This window comes from Euprymna scolopes, chromosome 6 (assembly GCF_053919585.1).
Source record: "Euprymna scolopes isolate OS-2025 chromosome 6, ASM5391958v1, whole genome shotgun sequence".
NCBI lineage: Eukaryota > Metazoa > Mollusca > Cephalopoda > Sepiida > Sepiolidae > Euprymna > Euprymna scolopes.
Window position 1 is genome coordinate 38,053,289 of NC_136487.1, and position 18,028 is coordinate 38,071,316.

General features: G+C 34.7%; 1 protein-coding gene across 1 annotated transcript in view; it reads right to left on the reverse strand.

Moving 5' to 3' along the window:
- Positions 1-18,028, reverse strand: part of LOC145277613 (ATP-dependent RNA helicase TDRD9-like) — a 228,291-nt gene that overhangs the window by 45,192 nt on the left and 165,071 nt on the right. Inside the window, exon 29 of the mRNA XM_080129144.1 lies at positions 655-777. Coding sequence (XP_079985270.1) covers positions 655-777 — 123 coding nt within the window. The remainder of the gene's footprint in view (positions 1-654; positions 778-18,028) is intronic.

The following is an 18,028-nucleotide window of genomic DNA, read 5'->3' on the forward strand; positions in this document are numbered from 1 at the left end:
GAGCCAGATAAAACTTTTGTCCATCCTTACATTGTTATGTAGAGTTGTATAATGTAACCGTTACAGAAAAACAAAGGACAGAAATAAATAAAAATCCGCATTTTTTTTTTTTTTTTTTTTTAAAGAAAACCATTTATTACTGATACTTTTGGCACCACTTATAAAGTCTCTCGCTGTCACACGTTCATTTTAACTTGCCACGCATTTCTCCTTCCTCCAACCGCATGCCAGTCATAACTAGCCCATTCTCGTCCTTGACCAGATACATCTATTTTCTTCAATACACACTTGCTTTCTGCCGACCGCATACCAGCCACAGCTGGCCCATTCTCGTCCCCGACTTTTACATGTTCATTTTCTTTGACGTCGACTTTCTTTCTGCTTGAGCACATGGTGCATTTTTATTCCCTTTTTTCCTTTTTCTTCTCACGCACACTTCCTAATTTGCATATGCACATTTTTCAACTGCTGCTGCTGCTAATCTCTTTGCATGCTGATCATCCTTTACTGCTGCTGATAATTTACCACGCGCTCATATGCACAATATTTGCAGTCTCATGGTTTACGTTATTGTTACCAATGCATTACCATCTCATCCATAGTGAACACATGTAAAATTCACAGTAGCCACAAACAACGATAACAAGAGCTTACCTCAGCATGAAGTCTGCAGTCAGATACAATCCTTTTGAAATAGGAATTAGCTTCTGCTGACCAACAACCATCCGAACATTTTATTGGGGATGGTTTCAATCCCTTCAGGAAGCATTCAAATGCCTACAAATAGAGAAATAAAAATAAGGATCAAATAGATTTGTCGAGTCCCAGAATGTGCAACAATAAAAAGGAGATATTTTTGTTTTAATGAAGATTTTTAGTTTTATCACTCGTGATGAATGATTTTCATGAAAAATCTAATATTTAAAAAAAAAAAAATTTTTTTAAATGCAATCCAATATTGTTAAAAATATTTTATTTTATAAATCTCCAAAACGTTTTGTAAATGAAACTGTTTTTTTTCATATATTAAACTGATCTCCCACTCTGAATTATAAAATATTTTTATTTTTATTTTTTTTTTTTTTAAATATTCTTTCTACCAAGTTTTCAGAATCATATGAAAAACAAAAGATCACATTTTTTGAGAGGGGGAGTGCTAGCAAAGGTTATATCTCTACAATACCTTTTTTTTTTTCATGCTGAAAGTATTGACCAATATAGGATTGACGTGTAGTTTGCTTGAAGCATTGTGTGGGATAGGTTTGTAGTAAAGATTTAAAAGGCTGTCACAATGCGAGGAATGAAATATAGTCATTGTTGGTAAAAGTAGACAAGAACAAGTGTCGAATTACAAATCAATAAGTACATACATATATGTTTATACATACATATATTTATTCAGTTGTATTAGGTAAAATGTCTTACTTGTTATGTCTGCGACAATATCCATTATTAATTTCGGAAAAATATTCCCTTTTCAAATGGTGGACGTAACAGATCGATTCAAAGCGTGCTAGATGATGGAGCGGAAGAGGGATTTTTTTTTTCCGAAATTAATAATGGATATTGTCACAGACATAAGTAAGACATTTTACCTAATACAACTGAATAAATATATGTATGTATAAACATATATGTATGTACTTATTGTATTGACCAATATGTTTGAACTTAATTTTTACTTTTAAATTTAATTAAAATTCATTTTTATCTATGATATAAGTCTCAATTATCGGTTTGTGTGAATGTATGTATGTTTGTATGTCTGCCAAAAACTTTCGACAGACGCAACGAATCCTGACGAAATCATTATGGTTTTGAAGCTTGATGTTTCGGACAACAAATACTGACAAATTGGCCAAAAACATTAATTCCTTCACCCTCAACTGGCCAGTTTTCTACAAGGGGGGGGGGGTCGGTTTTTGCGTTGCCATTTTCGCAAGTCATCGTATTGGTTGGATTGACTACACTTAATTTCAACATTTGGAACTTCCAGTTGGGCGATGGAGACATCTGCTAAGATGTCACATTTTTTTTAACCTGTTTTTCTCCTTTGTGTTATAGGTTCGAGCCTGCCTGTCTACTTCCACTTTTGTTTTTTTTTTTTTAAACACCTTTGCTTACTGTTGTTTTGATTCCCCCAGATGGATGCCAGGTGTCTCAAACTCTCTACTTCTGTATTGCAGAATTGTACTTGTTATCATTGCTGAGATCACTCATCTTTTAAAAAGCATTTGTCATTAAGCATTGATCTTGGGCAGCCATTATAATCCTCTTTTTAGCTAGTCTATAGCATCTTTTTTTTATCTATATAGCGCTGGGGGAATTCATCCATTCGCCCAGAAAATATTTTGTATGCTGCTGATTGGCCCATTCTTCAAGTTTTTTTTTTTTTTTTTTTGTTTTTTTACAATAGAATGTCTTTGTGTATTTTTGTTGACTCTTTTGGATTATTTCTGTAGCAGGCTTGTCGTGATTTATATCAAAGACCAAAATGTTTGGCCAGTTTCGTGATGGAGATGATTCTGCTGGCTCTTGTATCTTATTATTGATGTAACATCATGAGGTTTTGATTCTGCGAGCTCATCAGATATTGCCCAGTGCTCACAATAGTGGCATAATGTTGAGGGTTAACTTTTGAGAGACCCATACCTCCTACTCCTCTGGGAAGATACAACTTAGGCAGACTCTGGTACAGTGTCAACATTTTTTCTCATTTTAGTGTCTAATTTGTTTATGTCCTTAAGGTATGTAAGAAATTTAATGTTAAGTAATTTTTTTAAAGTCAACAAAAAACAAACAAATGTTTTACAAAACCTAAGAAAGATTAGGTAAATAATCTAATAGCTATTTTATATATATAAATATCTATATTTTTATAAAGTAATAGGGTTCGTGTGTTTCGGTCTGTGTGTACAGCTCTCCATCATCAACGAAATATAAAGGAGGTAAGAGGGTAGATCTCTCCGGGTAGAGAAACATTAGAACCCATTTTAGGATGTTTCTGTTATAGGAGATATAAGAATCTTTGCCTAATTTCTTTATATACTAGTCTACAAACCACCCCCGTATCGAATGACTTATGCTCATTTGCATATCACATTATATTAAATCTCTTTAACTAATTACCTCGACCTTATTACATATTGGAAATATTCTAATCATTTCAACTGTACTATTTACAAAATCTATTTAACATTTAATTATTTAATATATTTTCATTTAATTTTATATTCGATTTATTTCACTTTACGTATATTATCAAAACAATTCATTTGCGAGGAAAGCTTTATGTTTTGGGATTGTATTGAAAATGTAATGGAAATTTCAATTTCGTTCCGTTTTAATCTTTTATATTTTACTTGCCAATATTATTGAAAGAATACAATTCAACTATCGTAATTTTATATAAATAAACAAAAACAAATATTTTAAAATAAAACTTTATTAAAAAAGAAATAATTTTATTTTTAAATGAAAAAAATCAATTTAGTAAAATAATTGTATTAAACACCCCCAGCCTTGTCAGCAAACCTGTAAACCTATAAAAGTTAACATTTCGAATGTAAACAGTGATTTTTCGATTTTGTTAGCGCTTGCCGCAATTAAACACAATTAAAACGGAACTAACTTTATTTCCATTCTATTTTTTAAACAACCCCCAAAACATAACGCTCTCTTCCAGTTATAGCCAATTTTTTTTTAATTAAATAAAACAGGTCAAAATAAACAGATAAGCGCATTTTCTTTTACATTTTTCTTACAACCAACGTTGTCATTTTAACCAACTGCAGGATACCGTTACTTTTGTGGGGTTGTTTTGAAAATGGCACGGAGATTATAATTTCGTTCCAATTTAATCTTTCTGGTCGAGCCTATTTCGAAAGCCTGTCTTATCATAGATTTGAACTACAAATAATTTATTACATTTTGATTATTACTATCTTAAGACTTAAAGCTTATATTTATTTCATTTTTCTATTTATATATTGAATTAGTTATTTCCAGTCTTATTTAAACTTAGTGCTTTCTTTAAACCGGATGAACCTTTTATAAAAATATGAGTTTAACGTAAAGAACACGAACAAGGTTTTATTAAACTGAATTTCTTCCAGTTTACTAACAAAATATATAAATTTAAAAGAGATATAAATAATAAAATAAAAAGGTTATGTAATTTAAAAGAAATACACGTACTCACAAAAGCAGAACTTTTTTTACACATTTTTTTCTTTAAAACCATAACAATGAGACTAACAATTACCTAGATCTTAGTAATTATTTGTTTTAATAGAACTGTTTTAATTGTACTGTTTACTTAGTTAACCTAAGTTGGTATTACATTTATTTTACATTTACTTTTTTTTTTTAATTATTACTTTTAGACTGTGACGTTTACACCCGGAAGTAATGAGTCACACGTAGGTCGCTTTTATTCATTCCTTTTGGTCAAGATCAAAGTGTAGTATCTGTTCTTCAGATGCTGCACTTCATTTTCTTGTTCTCTTTCGGTGGAGGAGAAATCCTTCACGACTGAGACAATTTTTATTTTTGTACCTTTTCTCCACGTTAAAAAACGACCCTGGTGTCTAACTCTGTCCCGTGGGGAGGCATAGTAAATAGGTACAATATAATTGTTTATAATTGTACTATTCAGAAATATTATTTATAGTTCGTCCATTTCAGTTAGTATACATTTCCTTTACGCTTAATTAATTTACAATCATTAATATCGTTAAACAATTCCGTTTAAAACCGAAATTATGCCACCCAAACGAAGTAGAAACGAAAGTGAGGAAGAAAGAATGGAAAGATTGGAAGCTAATAGACTAAGAGTTGCTGCAGTTCGCTCCAATGAAAACAATCCAGATCGAGAAAGACGTCTAGAACTTAACAGGATACGTCAAAGAGAAAGGAGAGCAAGACTGTCAGATTTGGAAAGAGAAACCCAACGTGAAGCTGACAGAACTAGACATGCTGTAAGGCGGTTAAATTCATCACAAGATGAAATTCAAGAAAGGCAAAGATATGCACTGGAAAGAGAAGCAATATTACGATCGAATGAATTATATGAGGTAAGTAGACGTACACAAGGTCAGTTGAGAGTGGCTCAACGACATCAGAATGAATCGGAAACCCAATGAAGCTTTCGCCTATACCAAGGGCAACAACGAGAGGCTGCATGGAGAGAGAGTATGACTTTGCCCCAGCAATTGACAGAAAACGAGGCAGCTAGACAACGAATGACTGCTTTGAGACACCATGAAATAGAACACTGCAATAGAAAAGGATTGCTCTACAACAAAAATGACTCTCTCACTACAGCTGATATAGGAAAAATGGACAAAGTATGTCAACATTGCTCAGCTGTAAAATTTAAAGGAGAACCCCCTGGTTGTTGTTGTTCTTCTGGCAAAGTTGTGCTTGATAGCTTTCCACCACTGCCTCAGTTGCTTCAAGATTTGCTCTCCGGCAATGGTCCCATCTCTAAAGATTTTCTGCAAAATCTACGCAGTTATAACAATTGTTTTGCAATGACATCATTTGGTCACAAAATTGTGGCAGTACATGGGTGGAATCCTTCTTTTAGAATTCGAGGCCAGGTTTGCCACCAGATTGGGAGTCTTTTACCACCTGAAGATGAAACAGCAAAGTTTATTCAAGTCTACTTCTTGGATAGTCTGGAAGAGGAACTACATAATCGGGGACGTGACAGTAGACTCAATAGAGACATTCTCCAAAGTCTGACTGAATTTTTACATGAGAACAACAGCTTCATTTGTCAGCTGAAAACAACAAAGGAGAGGATTGAAGAAGAACACTTGGTAGAACATAAAGTTGTCATAAGGGAAGACCGAAGGCCGCAAGAAGAGCATCCACGGCGATTCAATGCTCCAACAACAACGTATGAGATTGGAATATTAATGGAGAATGAACCAACAGCTAACCGGGATATTGTCTTGCGTTTTAGAAATGATACATTAAAATGGATCTCCGAACTACATCCCCTCTACGATACTTTAATGTACCCGTTAATGTACCCCTATGGTTCTCCATCTTACAACATCTACATGAAGGCATCCAATGGGCGAAAAGTTACCCAACAGCAATTTTATTCGTACCATTTAATGACTCGGCCTGGAAACTATTTTCTCTGGTACCGAAGGCTATTTCAACAATGGCTGGTGGATGTGTACTGCAAGATTGAAACAGAACGTTTACAGTTCCTGAGGCGTGAGCAACAGACCCTGAGAGCTGACAATTATAGCAACTTGAGAGATTCAATTCTTAGGGAGGATGGGAATCCAGAACAGTTTGGTCAACGAGTTGTTCTTCCGGCAACTTATACAGGAGGCCCTCGATACATGTTTGAGCGTCAAAGTGATGCCATGGCATATGTTCGGCGAATGGGCCGAGCCGACCTCTTCATCACGTTCACAACAAATCCAAAGTGGACAGAAATTACAGAAAATTGTCTTCAAGGGCAAGACCCTCAGGATCGTCCAGATATTGTTGCCAGGGTTTTCAGGCAGAAGCTAAAAAAGTTACTTGAATTTATTAAAAAGGGAGGATTTGGCAGGTTGAGGGCTTTCCTGTACAGTATTGAATATCAAAAAAGAGGACTGCCGCATGCACACATCCTCACCTGGCAGGCCCCAGAGGACAAACTTCTACCAGAAAAAATGGATCTCTGCATATCTGCAGAGATCCCTGACAAAGAGGAAGATCCTGATCTTCATGCTAAAGTGATGGCACATATGGTGCATGGACCTTGTGGACCATTTAATCCAAAGTGTCCATGTACGATTGACAACAAATGTTCCAAAAAATACCCAAAAGAATTTCTTCAGTGTACCGAGCAAGGCCAAGACTCTTACCCCAAGTACAGGCGAAGAAAACCAGAAGATGGAGGCCAGACTGGTACAATAAGGATGAAGAGAAATGGTCGGTATGTTAATCAAGAAATAACAAACCAGTGGATTGTTCCGTACAACAAGGTCCTCCTTCAGCAGTTCAACGCTCACATTAACGTAGAAATTTGCAGCTCGATCCAAAGCATCAAATATGTCCTCAAATACGTGAATAAAGGATGTGATCAAGCAGTGTTTGAACTACAAAGAACTGATGGAGCAGCTAACCAACAAGGCCAAGTACAAAGTCACATTGTGGATGAGATCCAGCAGTTCCAGAATGCAAGGTATGTCGGCAGTTCAGAGGCGGCCTGGAGGATATTGGAACATCCCATCCATGAACATTTCCCCCCAATTGTACAACTTTCTGTTCATCTTGAAAATGGGCAGCATGTCATGTTCTCAGCTGATACTGCTCTGGAACGAGCCCAAGGTCCACCGCCTGCCACAACTTTGACAGCATTTTTTCAACTCTGCCATGAGGATGACTTTGCAAGGGGTCTCAAATACGTAGAAGTCCCTGAGTTTTACACTTGGAACAAATCGACAAAGAAATGGATGAGAAGAATGCGTGAGGTACAAGTTGAAGGTACTGAAAATGATGATGTATGGAAGGCACCATGCATTGGGAGAATCTACACGATTAGTCCAAAAGCAGGGGAGTGTTATTTCTTACGCCTGTTGCTCAATGAGGTTGCTGGTCCAACTTCATTTCAAAATTTGCGAGCATACAATGGTCAGGTGTTTGAAACATACAGAGCAGCGTGCCTTGCTCGAGGCCTTCTAGAAAATGACCATCACTTGCATCAAGCAGTAGGAGAGGCAAGTGCCACTCAATCACCTTCAAATTTGCGAAGCCTATTTGTGATAATTTTAACAGCCTGTGAGCCAAGAAATCCTCTTGAGATCTGGATGGCTTTTCGTGATGTAATATCTGAAGACATTCTTCACAGATACAGGCAAGAAGTTAACAATCCAGAAGCAGATTTTAATGAGGACATCTACAATAAAACTCTTTGTCTAATTGAAGAAAAAGTTCTCCTTATGTGCGGTCAACCATTGGCAAGCTATGGATTACCTGCACCAACGCAAGGGAGAGATGAAAGACTCGCGAGAGAGTATCAACGTGAAGTTACTTATAATCTTGAAGAACTTTCCCTACAAGCAAAAAATATGCAAGAAAAACTGACCGATTCTCAAAGAGAAGTTTACAATTCATTCATGGCAATGTTGGAAGCACAAGGTGAAATGAACAAAAACATGATGTTTCTTGATGCTCCAGGTGGTACGGGCAAGACTTTTGTAATCAATTTGATCCTTGCAAAGATTAGATCCATGAGAAAGATTGTGCTTGCAACAGCATCCAGTGGCATTGTTTCTACTCTACTACAAGGTGGCCGCACTCTTCACAGCACTTTTAAAGTACCCTTGGATACTCATCGAATGGATCAGCCAGTTTGCAAAATTACTGGTAACTCAGCCTTGGCAAATGTAATTAGAGACACCTCTGCAATCATTGTAGACGAAGCCCCAATGACGCACAAGAGTGCTTATGAAGCAATTGACCGAACACTGCAAGACATCACAGGAAACAAGAATCCCATGGGTGGCATTCCAACCTTATTTTGCGGTGATTTCCGTCAAATCCTCCCAGTGGTTAAAAATGGCACAAGGGCTAACATTGTCAATGCAAGTTTGAAACAATCCTATCTCTGGAGGCACGTTATAGTGAAGAGACTGACTACTAATATGAGAGCCTATATCTCTGATAACACAGCTACAGCAGACTTCTCAAAATTGCTTCTCCAAATCGGTAATGGTCAGTTTCCTATCACTTCTTCACCTGACACAATTAAGATTCCAACTGCGCTTGGTAAATGTGTCGGTAATCAGAAGCAACTGAAAGACAAAGTGTACCCAGACCTGCAAAACAATGGAAAATCACCGGATTGGCTTGCTGAGAGGGCTATTATTTCGCCATTAAACAGCAATGTGAATCATTTGAACAATTCAATAATGAATGAATTTCCAGGAGACACAAAGCAATACAAGTCAGTTGATTCGGCTACTAATGAATATGAAGCTGTTCACTACCCTGTGGAGTTTTTAAACTCTTTGGAGATATCTGGAATGCCTCCACACATTTTAAATCTCAAAATTGGATCGCCAATTATGATTCTTCGATCCTTGGAACCGCCAAAAACAACAAACGGAACCAGATGTGTTATCACCAGATTGCACACCAATGTACTTGAGGCCACCATTTCCTGTGGTCCCTACAAAGGCGAAACCGTTCTACTGCCAAGGATCCCCTTAGTTCCATCGGACTCAGAACTTCCATTTAAATTCCAGAGACTCCAATTTCCTGTGAAGGTGTGTTTTGCAATGAGCATAAACAAAAGTCAAGGTCAGACATTTAACACCATTGGCGTAGACTTGACATCAGACTGCTTCAGTCACGGTATGTTCTACGTCTCCATCAGCCGGACAGGAAGTTCAGAAAAACTCTACATTCTGGCTCCAAATCAAAGCAGCAGAAATGTAGTTTACCCTGAGGCTCTTCAGTGAAAAGTTCGAGAAATGGATATGAGGAAAAACTGACATGATCTGATTGTGGTAAGTTTTTAGTATTGAATGTGCAAGATAAAATTTAAGCAAGAGTTGAAAATTACTTCAATGAAAAATTTACTATGTAACATCAAGTAACCTTCCTTTTTGATGAAAATGTTTTGTGAAGTTCCTGATTGAATTTCAGTCACTACAAGAGGTAGTTAAAATGTTAATCACCTTATGCAATCGTTGCTCTTACAACATCAACTTACTGGAAAGGTGCCCACAGATTTTGGTACCCGAGTGCGCAACAAAGCTCCGTGCGAAGCACGGGTATCTTTGCTAGTATATATATATTATTATTAAAAATAAGACATATCATGTGAAATAAATATGACAGAAATTATAAATAAAGACCCAAACTCGATGATTTAAAATAATGTACTGGAATGATTTTCGATACTTAGTTCTGATTATAAATGAAGCTACAAAGGTGATTAAATAAGTTTCTAGACTTTTTTTTTTATACCATTCCAACAATTTCTGGAAGGCCTCTTGGAAGCCCTCTTGTGTGAACGTGTTAATGACCCTCGTCACAGCCTATTTCATATCCTCAATTATCTCATAATGACAGCCTTTAAGGTTTTCCTTGAACTTAGGGAATAACCAAAAGTCGTAGGGAGCAAGATCTGGACTATAGAGAAGATAAGGAACTGTCTTGATGTCCATCTTTTATAGATACATGATGGTCCTTATTCATGAACTTTTTATTTAGCCAATCAACTTTGGTGTTCCAACTTTTTTTACTCCTCCCACACTTATTATCTCTCACAGACTCCCTGCCTTTCTTGAATCTCTTATGCCACTTAAAAACTAACTGATGTTTGATTGATCCAAGATCGTCCAAAAGCAGTCTGAAGCATTCCATGCATTTCTGTGGAATTTTTTCCAAGTTTAAAACAGAATTTTATTGCATACTGTTCTGCTAGTGTCCTCACATCCAAATTGCATTTTTGAAATTCACCAACTGTGACAATCAGGCTTTAGTATGGTGTATTCCCATTCTTGCTGTAGCTGTTCATTTGAACTTGAAATCATAAAATTGGTCAGTCATCTCAAAAGATGTACAACAATAACATACTGAATTTTCAAGAGCCTACGGCAATTTTAAATACCTGTACAAAAATCTGGAAACTTATTGATTGTTTGTTTGTTTGTTTGTTCTGTTTTACGGCATATCAACCACTTTGGGGTCATTTAATGCCGAAAGGTTCGTTATGTTGTGTTAAATATTGGTTTGTTCTTAAGGTTTTTTTTTGGGTTTCTTTTTTTTTTGGGGGGGGGGCTTTCCTTATATTTTTGAGTAGGAAACTTATTGAAGGCACCTTGTGTGTGTGTATATATATATATATATATATATATATATATATATATATATATATATATGCACACACACACACACTCATGAGCAAAAACGTGGGCCAAGAGTGAAAGAAAGAAGAAATCAATTTTTCAATATTTTTCCATGAATTTTTGTTAATTTTAACTGAAAATTTCTATTTTGCAGATCATTATTATTATAGCATATAATAATAAATGGAAAAATTAATCCTAAAAATGGTAGGACCGCATCTTGATGAGAATATAAAAAAAAAATTGCAGGATTAAGGCAGTTCAAAATGACTTACAAGCAAATTTTTGATATTTTAAGAAAAGCAAAAGTGAAAACATCTCTTTCTGTAGTGAAGCGAATTGGTCAAATCCTTGGTAAAAGGGAAATCTGGATCTGGTCGCCCTAGAGCATTCACTTTGAAGGATGACCACAGGCTTAAATTAACTGTTTTGAAGGATTGAAAGAAAACTTATGTTGACCATAGCAAAGAATTCAAAACAGGGGCTGGAAATTCTCTTTCTAGATATACAATATCTAGACGAATGAAAGAAATGGGATTTTCTTCTAAAAGGTGTGCAAAGAAGCCATTTTTATCTAAGAAGAACATCAATGATAGAAAGAGATTTTTCTTGTATTATGGCAAAAAAGATAGACTGGTTTAGGAATGTTTTCTGGTCAGATGAATCAAGATTTTGTCTTGTTATTGATGCTCCCGATGCTCCCAAATGGGGCAATCGAAGAACTAGAAAAAAGATTTTCACCAAGTTGCATAAAAACGACAGTTAAACACGAGAATGGAGAGATAATGTTATAGGGAACTTTTACTGCAGCAGGAGTCGGGGAACTTATTAGATGTGAGAAGTCAATCAATGCAAAGGAATACATTCGAATATTAGAAACAGGACTGTTACCAAGTATCCAGAAGCAATGAATATCTCAGAACATTATTTTTCAACACAATAATGCCCTGCACACACTGCTAAAGTCAGAAAAAAATGTTTTTCTGATAATTCAATTAATATGATATTTTGGCCAGGTCAAAGCCCCGATTTAAACCCAATCGAGAATAATTGGTCCATAATATCTCGTGCATTGGATGGAAGAACTTTTCTGAATAATGACAAACTGTGGGACGCTGTGCAAAGCGAATGGAATAGCATCTCCTATTAACAGTGTTCCACTTTGGTTGATAGCATGTCTAAAAGGATTGATCTTTTAAAGAAATCAAAAGGGAATGCGATTCCATCCTAAGCATTTATTAAAGTAAATGTCTTGTTCTGTGTTATTAGTCTTGTTTAAGTTTCCTTGTTCAATTGTTCTTTGTTCAATATAGCTTTTAGTGCAATAAAATGTATAAAATTTGTTTGGCCCATTTTTTTTTTTTTGCTCACGAGTGTGTGTATGTATATATATATATATTCTATGATGAAAAAATACATATGCAAAACTAAAAGACAGTGTTTATGGTATATATGTCTAAGCTTTTTATATGAAAACTCTTGTTTGAATGAAATGTTTGAGCGACAGCTAAGGGTCAGAGGTGACTCCAGAATGGAAGTTGATGAAACTATGTAACTTCTGAACAGATATAATTCTGTCTCTTGTCTAGCAAGACTTCAAGCAGGGGAGATTAAATTAAATTCATTAACCTTTATCCTTGAATGGCCTTCCGGCCTTGATAAGTGGTGACTCCTAAGTAAGAAAAAGAAAAGAAAAAGGCCATATCCAAATGGAGAGCAGATGCACACAATGTCAAGGTGGAAACCAAATAAAAATTTACCAAAACTAATATTTTTATATTTGCTTAAAAAAAAAAAAAAAAAAAAAAAAACTACATTATATAGTGTTGGTCATCCGAACCATAAAATTTGTCTGACGTCATTTTTGCCAAATGGTTTTGTAAACAAAGAAGTTCGACTCTTAATGAAAGCCAGTAAGGCAAATATCATTTATATCAGTTGTAACAAGCTATCGATTTATCTTTCTTATATGCAAGTAACCTATTTTGCTTTTTGTTCTTTTTCCATTGTTTTTATAAATGATTTTAGGAATTGACATCTGCATTTGGTTTTGTCAGCAGATAATTTATAACCTGAGTTACTGACACGTGTCAGATCATTCATAAACATATTGATTGAAACCGTAATAGGATAATGCAATGCAGTTATTAGTTATGACATTTGAGACTGAATGTTAAGTGAAATAAATAATAAAACATATGGGACAGATAACTTCAAAGTAATTCGATTGATTTTTATTTCATATATTAGCAGTTCAGCCTGGCTTTGCTCGGGTTCCATGTGTGAATACACTTTATGTGAGATTTCAAATGTTTAGACCAAAATTTGTCTGAGTAATTTTGTAAAAACTACAGAAGTAAATTTTTTTTGAACTTTGATCCCAATTTTTACCCCATAACATTTCTTATTTTGGTCTCAAACAAAAATACAAAGTTTTATCCATGTCCAAGTTACCTACATCTAAAATTTCAAGTCTTTTGACACAAAATTGATGGAGTAATTTTGTAGAATCTACAAAGGTCAACTCTTAACTTTGACCTTTTGGCAGCCAAATTTTCGCTCCAAAACTGAATAAAATGCTTGCTGCATGTCTGAATACCCATTATGTATAAATTTCAAATGTTTAGACTCAAAATTGGCTGAGTAGTTTGTTAGATACCGCAAAGGTCAAATCTTTTGAACTTTGACCACTTGGCAGCTCAAATTTTCCACTCAAACCGATTTAAAAGCTTGCCCCATCTCTGAATACACTTTATGTAAAATTTCAAATGTTCAGACCAGAAATTGGCTGAGTAATTTGGTAGAGACAGCAGAGGTCAATTTTTCAAAGGTCAAATCGTTGAACTTTGACCCCGCGAGCCAAATTTCTGTCCGAAAACCAATTAAAAAGATTTTCCCAAATCTCAATACTCCTTATGTCAAATCTCGAGTCTCTAGACCATTATTAACAGAGTTTTTTGGTAGGGAAATGTACACAGACACACAGAAACAGACAGACAGACATTTCCACTTTTATAGATAAAACGAAAAAATAGGATTCTTTGTTTTAATGATTTTGCATTCACACCAATTTCATTCTTTCACTGGATTTTGAATCATTTACGCCACTATGATAAATTCCTAGGATGTTTTTTCTTTTTGCAAGAGAGACCGGAAAAGCGAACCTCTTCGAACAAATAAGGAAGTTTATAGGATATTAAATTAATTCAAATTCAGCAATCACAAGTTCTGTAATATCAATCTTTCTAGTCATCTTCAAGTTTAATATAAACAAATACTTGAGCTGCCCTCTTGGATAATCAATTCTTCTTAAGTAATCTTCCACTCATTGTACTGATTGTTTCCAATTCTCTTGTGGTGATGAATATCTTTCAACTGACTATCTTTTTAACCCCTACCCTCAAATGGCTGCTGACTCATCCATAGAAAAAAAAATGTTTTGGAGAGCAATCACTTTTTCAAGTAAGGAAATCAAATTTTGGTTGATTAATGCTAAACAAGATATTTTTCCATCTTCGGCCTTCCTTTGTCGTAAAATATACTTGAATATATTTTCATTTATGCAGATTTTGTATTTATTATTACAAAGCCAATTCTCAATTGATTATTGTATTGTACCTAATATAATAATTTCAAAAGGTTTAAAAAAAAAAAAACAATGATTTGGGCGCCATCAGCTAGAATTGCAACAAAAACATTTAGCACTCCAGCATTCCCTATCATTTGAGCAATCGACAGATAGATAGGAAAGATTTTAAATAAAACGAATTCAAGCTACGGACATTTTGCATTTCCAACTTGCCAACATATTTCTGTACATGTTATTCATTCATCCAAACAAAGATTTTACTCGTTATAAATCATCCTTGGTGTATGATTACTATTTCCTGTTAATTTATTAAGGTTATGTGACCAGTAGTTTAAGAGTTTATTGGTTAAATATTTATAGAGACACACATACATACATAAATACATACATACATATACGGTTTTATTTATATAAATTAAACCTGTTTTCAAAATAAAAAGACAGAAAAATGTACATATACGTAATGGTCATGAAACGAAGATGTCATATTCCAAAATTCATGTAAATTGATCAAGTATTAAAAATACCAAGAAAATCAAATTTTATGACTGATATGTTTTGGTCAATCAGGTTAAGCGGGGGGGGGGATAATTCAAACTATCAAGATCAAAATAACCTTTGTAATCGTTACAATTTTCATATTAAAAATGACTAAAAAAAAATTGTAAAAACATGATTTTGTTTGTATAAAAAAAACCCTACCCAATCAATTTACATAATTTTAGAACATGACATCTTTGTTCTGTGATGGGTATTTTCGTGCAAGTTTTTAAAAATAGGTTTAATTCTAAATAAACACTGAAAAGAATCAACTTAAGAAATTTCTTGACCTTGTCTAAAGTATCAAAGACATTTAAAGCCATGAAAGGATTGATAGAGTTTGACATATGAGAGAAAGCATTGCAATAAGAGTGCAGCAATGTTAATTGATATTTGCACATTTCATCATCAGCATTCTGTGGCTTCAGCCAAGATAGAACTCATTACACCTTTCCAGTATTCCCTATCTGTCATAGCACCCAAAAGATTTTCCTAGGAGATGAATGTATCTCATTGTATGCTATCTGGAAAAGTTAATTTATGTGATCGATTGTGAGATGATGGATGCCTCTACAGTACAAATGATGAAGCAAGTTCATCTGTAGCAAGGGCACAATGTCCAGCAAACTGAACACGTCTCTCACAAACTGAGATTGATACTCTTGTTAAGTCCCCATATACCATTTCTAGAGTTGGGTGATCTTGCCATGAGAGATTGAGTACTCTTCTCAAAAGACATGTGCAATATCCATCGAAATGACGCTGTTGCTTTGCTGAAAAAGTCCAAGTTTCAGATCCGTAGAGTAAGATTGGCTCAATAAGTATGCGGAAAACTTGGATTTTGAATTTGCAAGCAAGATTGGATTTCCAGATCTTATCCATTTTGTGACAAGATTATGAACTTACATTTGATCAACCACTTCCTGTGTATATGAATAACACTTTTTTCTCAGGAACTATTAGACCGAGCTGGCTGAAATTTTGTATGGACCTTTGTTATAGTAAGATGCAGCGAATAAAGTGTCATGGTATCTGTTCAATGCACACTTCAGGATCAATAGGGAATAACAGATTAGTATTTAATGTAAAAATGAGCACAAATTTAACTACTGTCAGTCATAAATTTCGTATAAAAAACTCATTTTAAGTCATTGAGCTATGACCTTTTCCCCTGTTTTTAATAGACTAAAACGTCTAATATTTTTAAATTTCAAAAGAATTGCTGTAAACTCAAGATGGTCTAGAGAGGTTTTGCTCATGTAATTGCAGATAGCATTATAGAGTCAAACATAGAAGGTTTACACCTTGTTATCAATGTTTGCTATTATTAAATTACTATCATGATATTCATCAAAAGTTTCATCGCAACAGATCTTCAATTGAATAGAAAACGATTGAAGTGTAACACTTATATTTTCTGGTGATTATCAGAAAGAGAACGGCACAAACATTTTTCCTGATTCAAGTAGTACAGAGTGCTAAAATGTTTCTGTTGTGATACATATTTTAACAACATAAATTAGTGTTGTATAAAAAAAACAGGTTTCAAATAAACGAAGTTGTTGCAAGAATATGAAAAATTTAGCTTCAACTCCATGTGATTTGAGTCAATCCAGCTTAAAGAATCTATGTAAGAATCTTGTGGTACAAAAGGGGGAGATTAGTTTTGAAATTTTCCTTTGATCAAAGTTAATTTAAATTTAATATTTCAGATTACATTTTGTGAGTAATTAAATTAACAGCTAGGTACACTCACTTCTCATCAGCATACTCTGAACTACTTTACTTTCACACTACTTCGACAACGAGTTCACTGAAGGAGTCATCTGCCTGTGTAAAAAGAAATATTTTTTGTCCTTTTGTTTGTGTTAAATGTTTTTGTGTTGTAAAATTCTCGTTGTTGTTCTCTTTTTGTTTTGTTAGACATACTTTAACGTAACATCATGAAGAGACGGATGGCGAAATTTTATTTCATAAAAACCGAGAAAGTACCTTTAAAAGTGTGCTATTGCATTCTCCAAAACTGATGTTTTTATTTTGATGCTATCTTTCAATCTATAATAATAAGTGATGAGTATTTATTTGTGTGTATGTGCATGTGTGTATATATATATATATATATATATATATATATATGATAATTATGAAATTAATTATCCAATGTTATGAAAACCAAAAATAGAGGTTTCGTCTTTATTCAAACACTTTCAAAACCAGTCATCTTTATTTTTCATTCATTTTGTAAAACATTCCAGTTTTCTTTCAGTTTATTTCTTTTTTATTCTTTCATTGCACTCATTCAAATCTTATTTTACATGAATATGAATATTTGTGCAAACATCAACAGATTTTTTTTTCATTTATTTATCAGTGATTTGGTAAATGCTACAACACAATGGTGCCCTGGATGAGCTGTTTAGGGTTAGGGTCAGATTACTCTTTAATTCATCAAAGAGTCTGGTATGAACTGCCACCAAGTTTCCCAAAGACTTCCTCATCACAGTGCAAGTAAATTGTGGCTCGGCCCTCTTCTCACTGCTTTTCATTCATTATCAAGGACCTCCACTGACCTCTGCCCTAGACATTCTTGAATGCAGATGATGTTCTGCTCATTTCAAAGGGTAAATCTAACCTGCCGTAGCAAGTCTAATCCTAGAAGTACAGGCTGGCATAGTTTGATCTTCAGCTGAACATCGGAAAGACAGAATACCTAAGCATTGATAAAAATGAGTACGGTATCATCCAAGTTAGCAGACAGGATATTCCAGGAATGCATATTTTTAAATATTTTCGTTCAACCCTCAGCAACAATGGCAACACCCTCAGCAATGCAGTTGCTGCATGTATTAATGCAACGTGGTGTACCACCACTAGCATCTTCTATGAACACAAGATCAGTGATCGTGTAAAGTAAGATCTACTAGGCTGTGTGAGATCCGTCACTTTATACAGTGAAAGTGCTTACTGACAACGAGGAAGGCGAAGTGAAGATTTGCCATTATAGAAACCAAAATGCTCCGCTGGA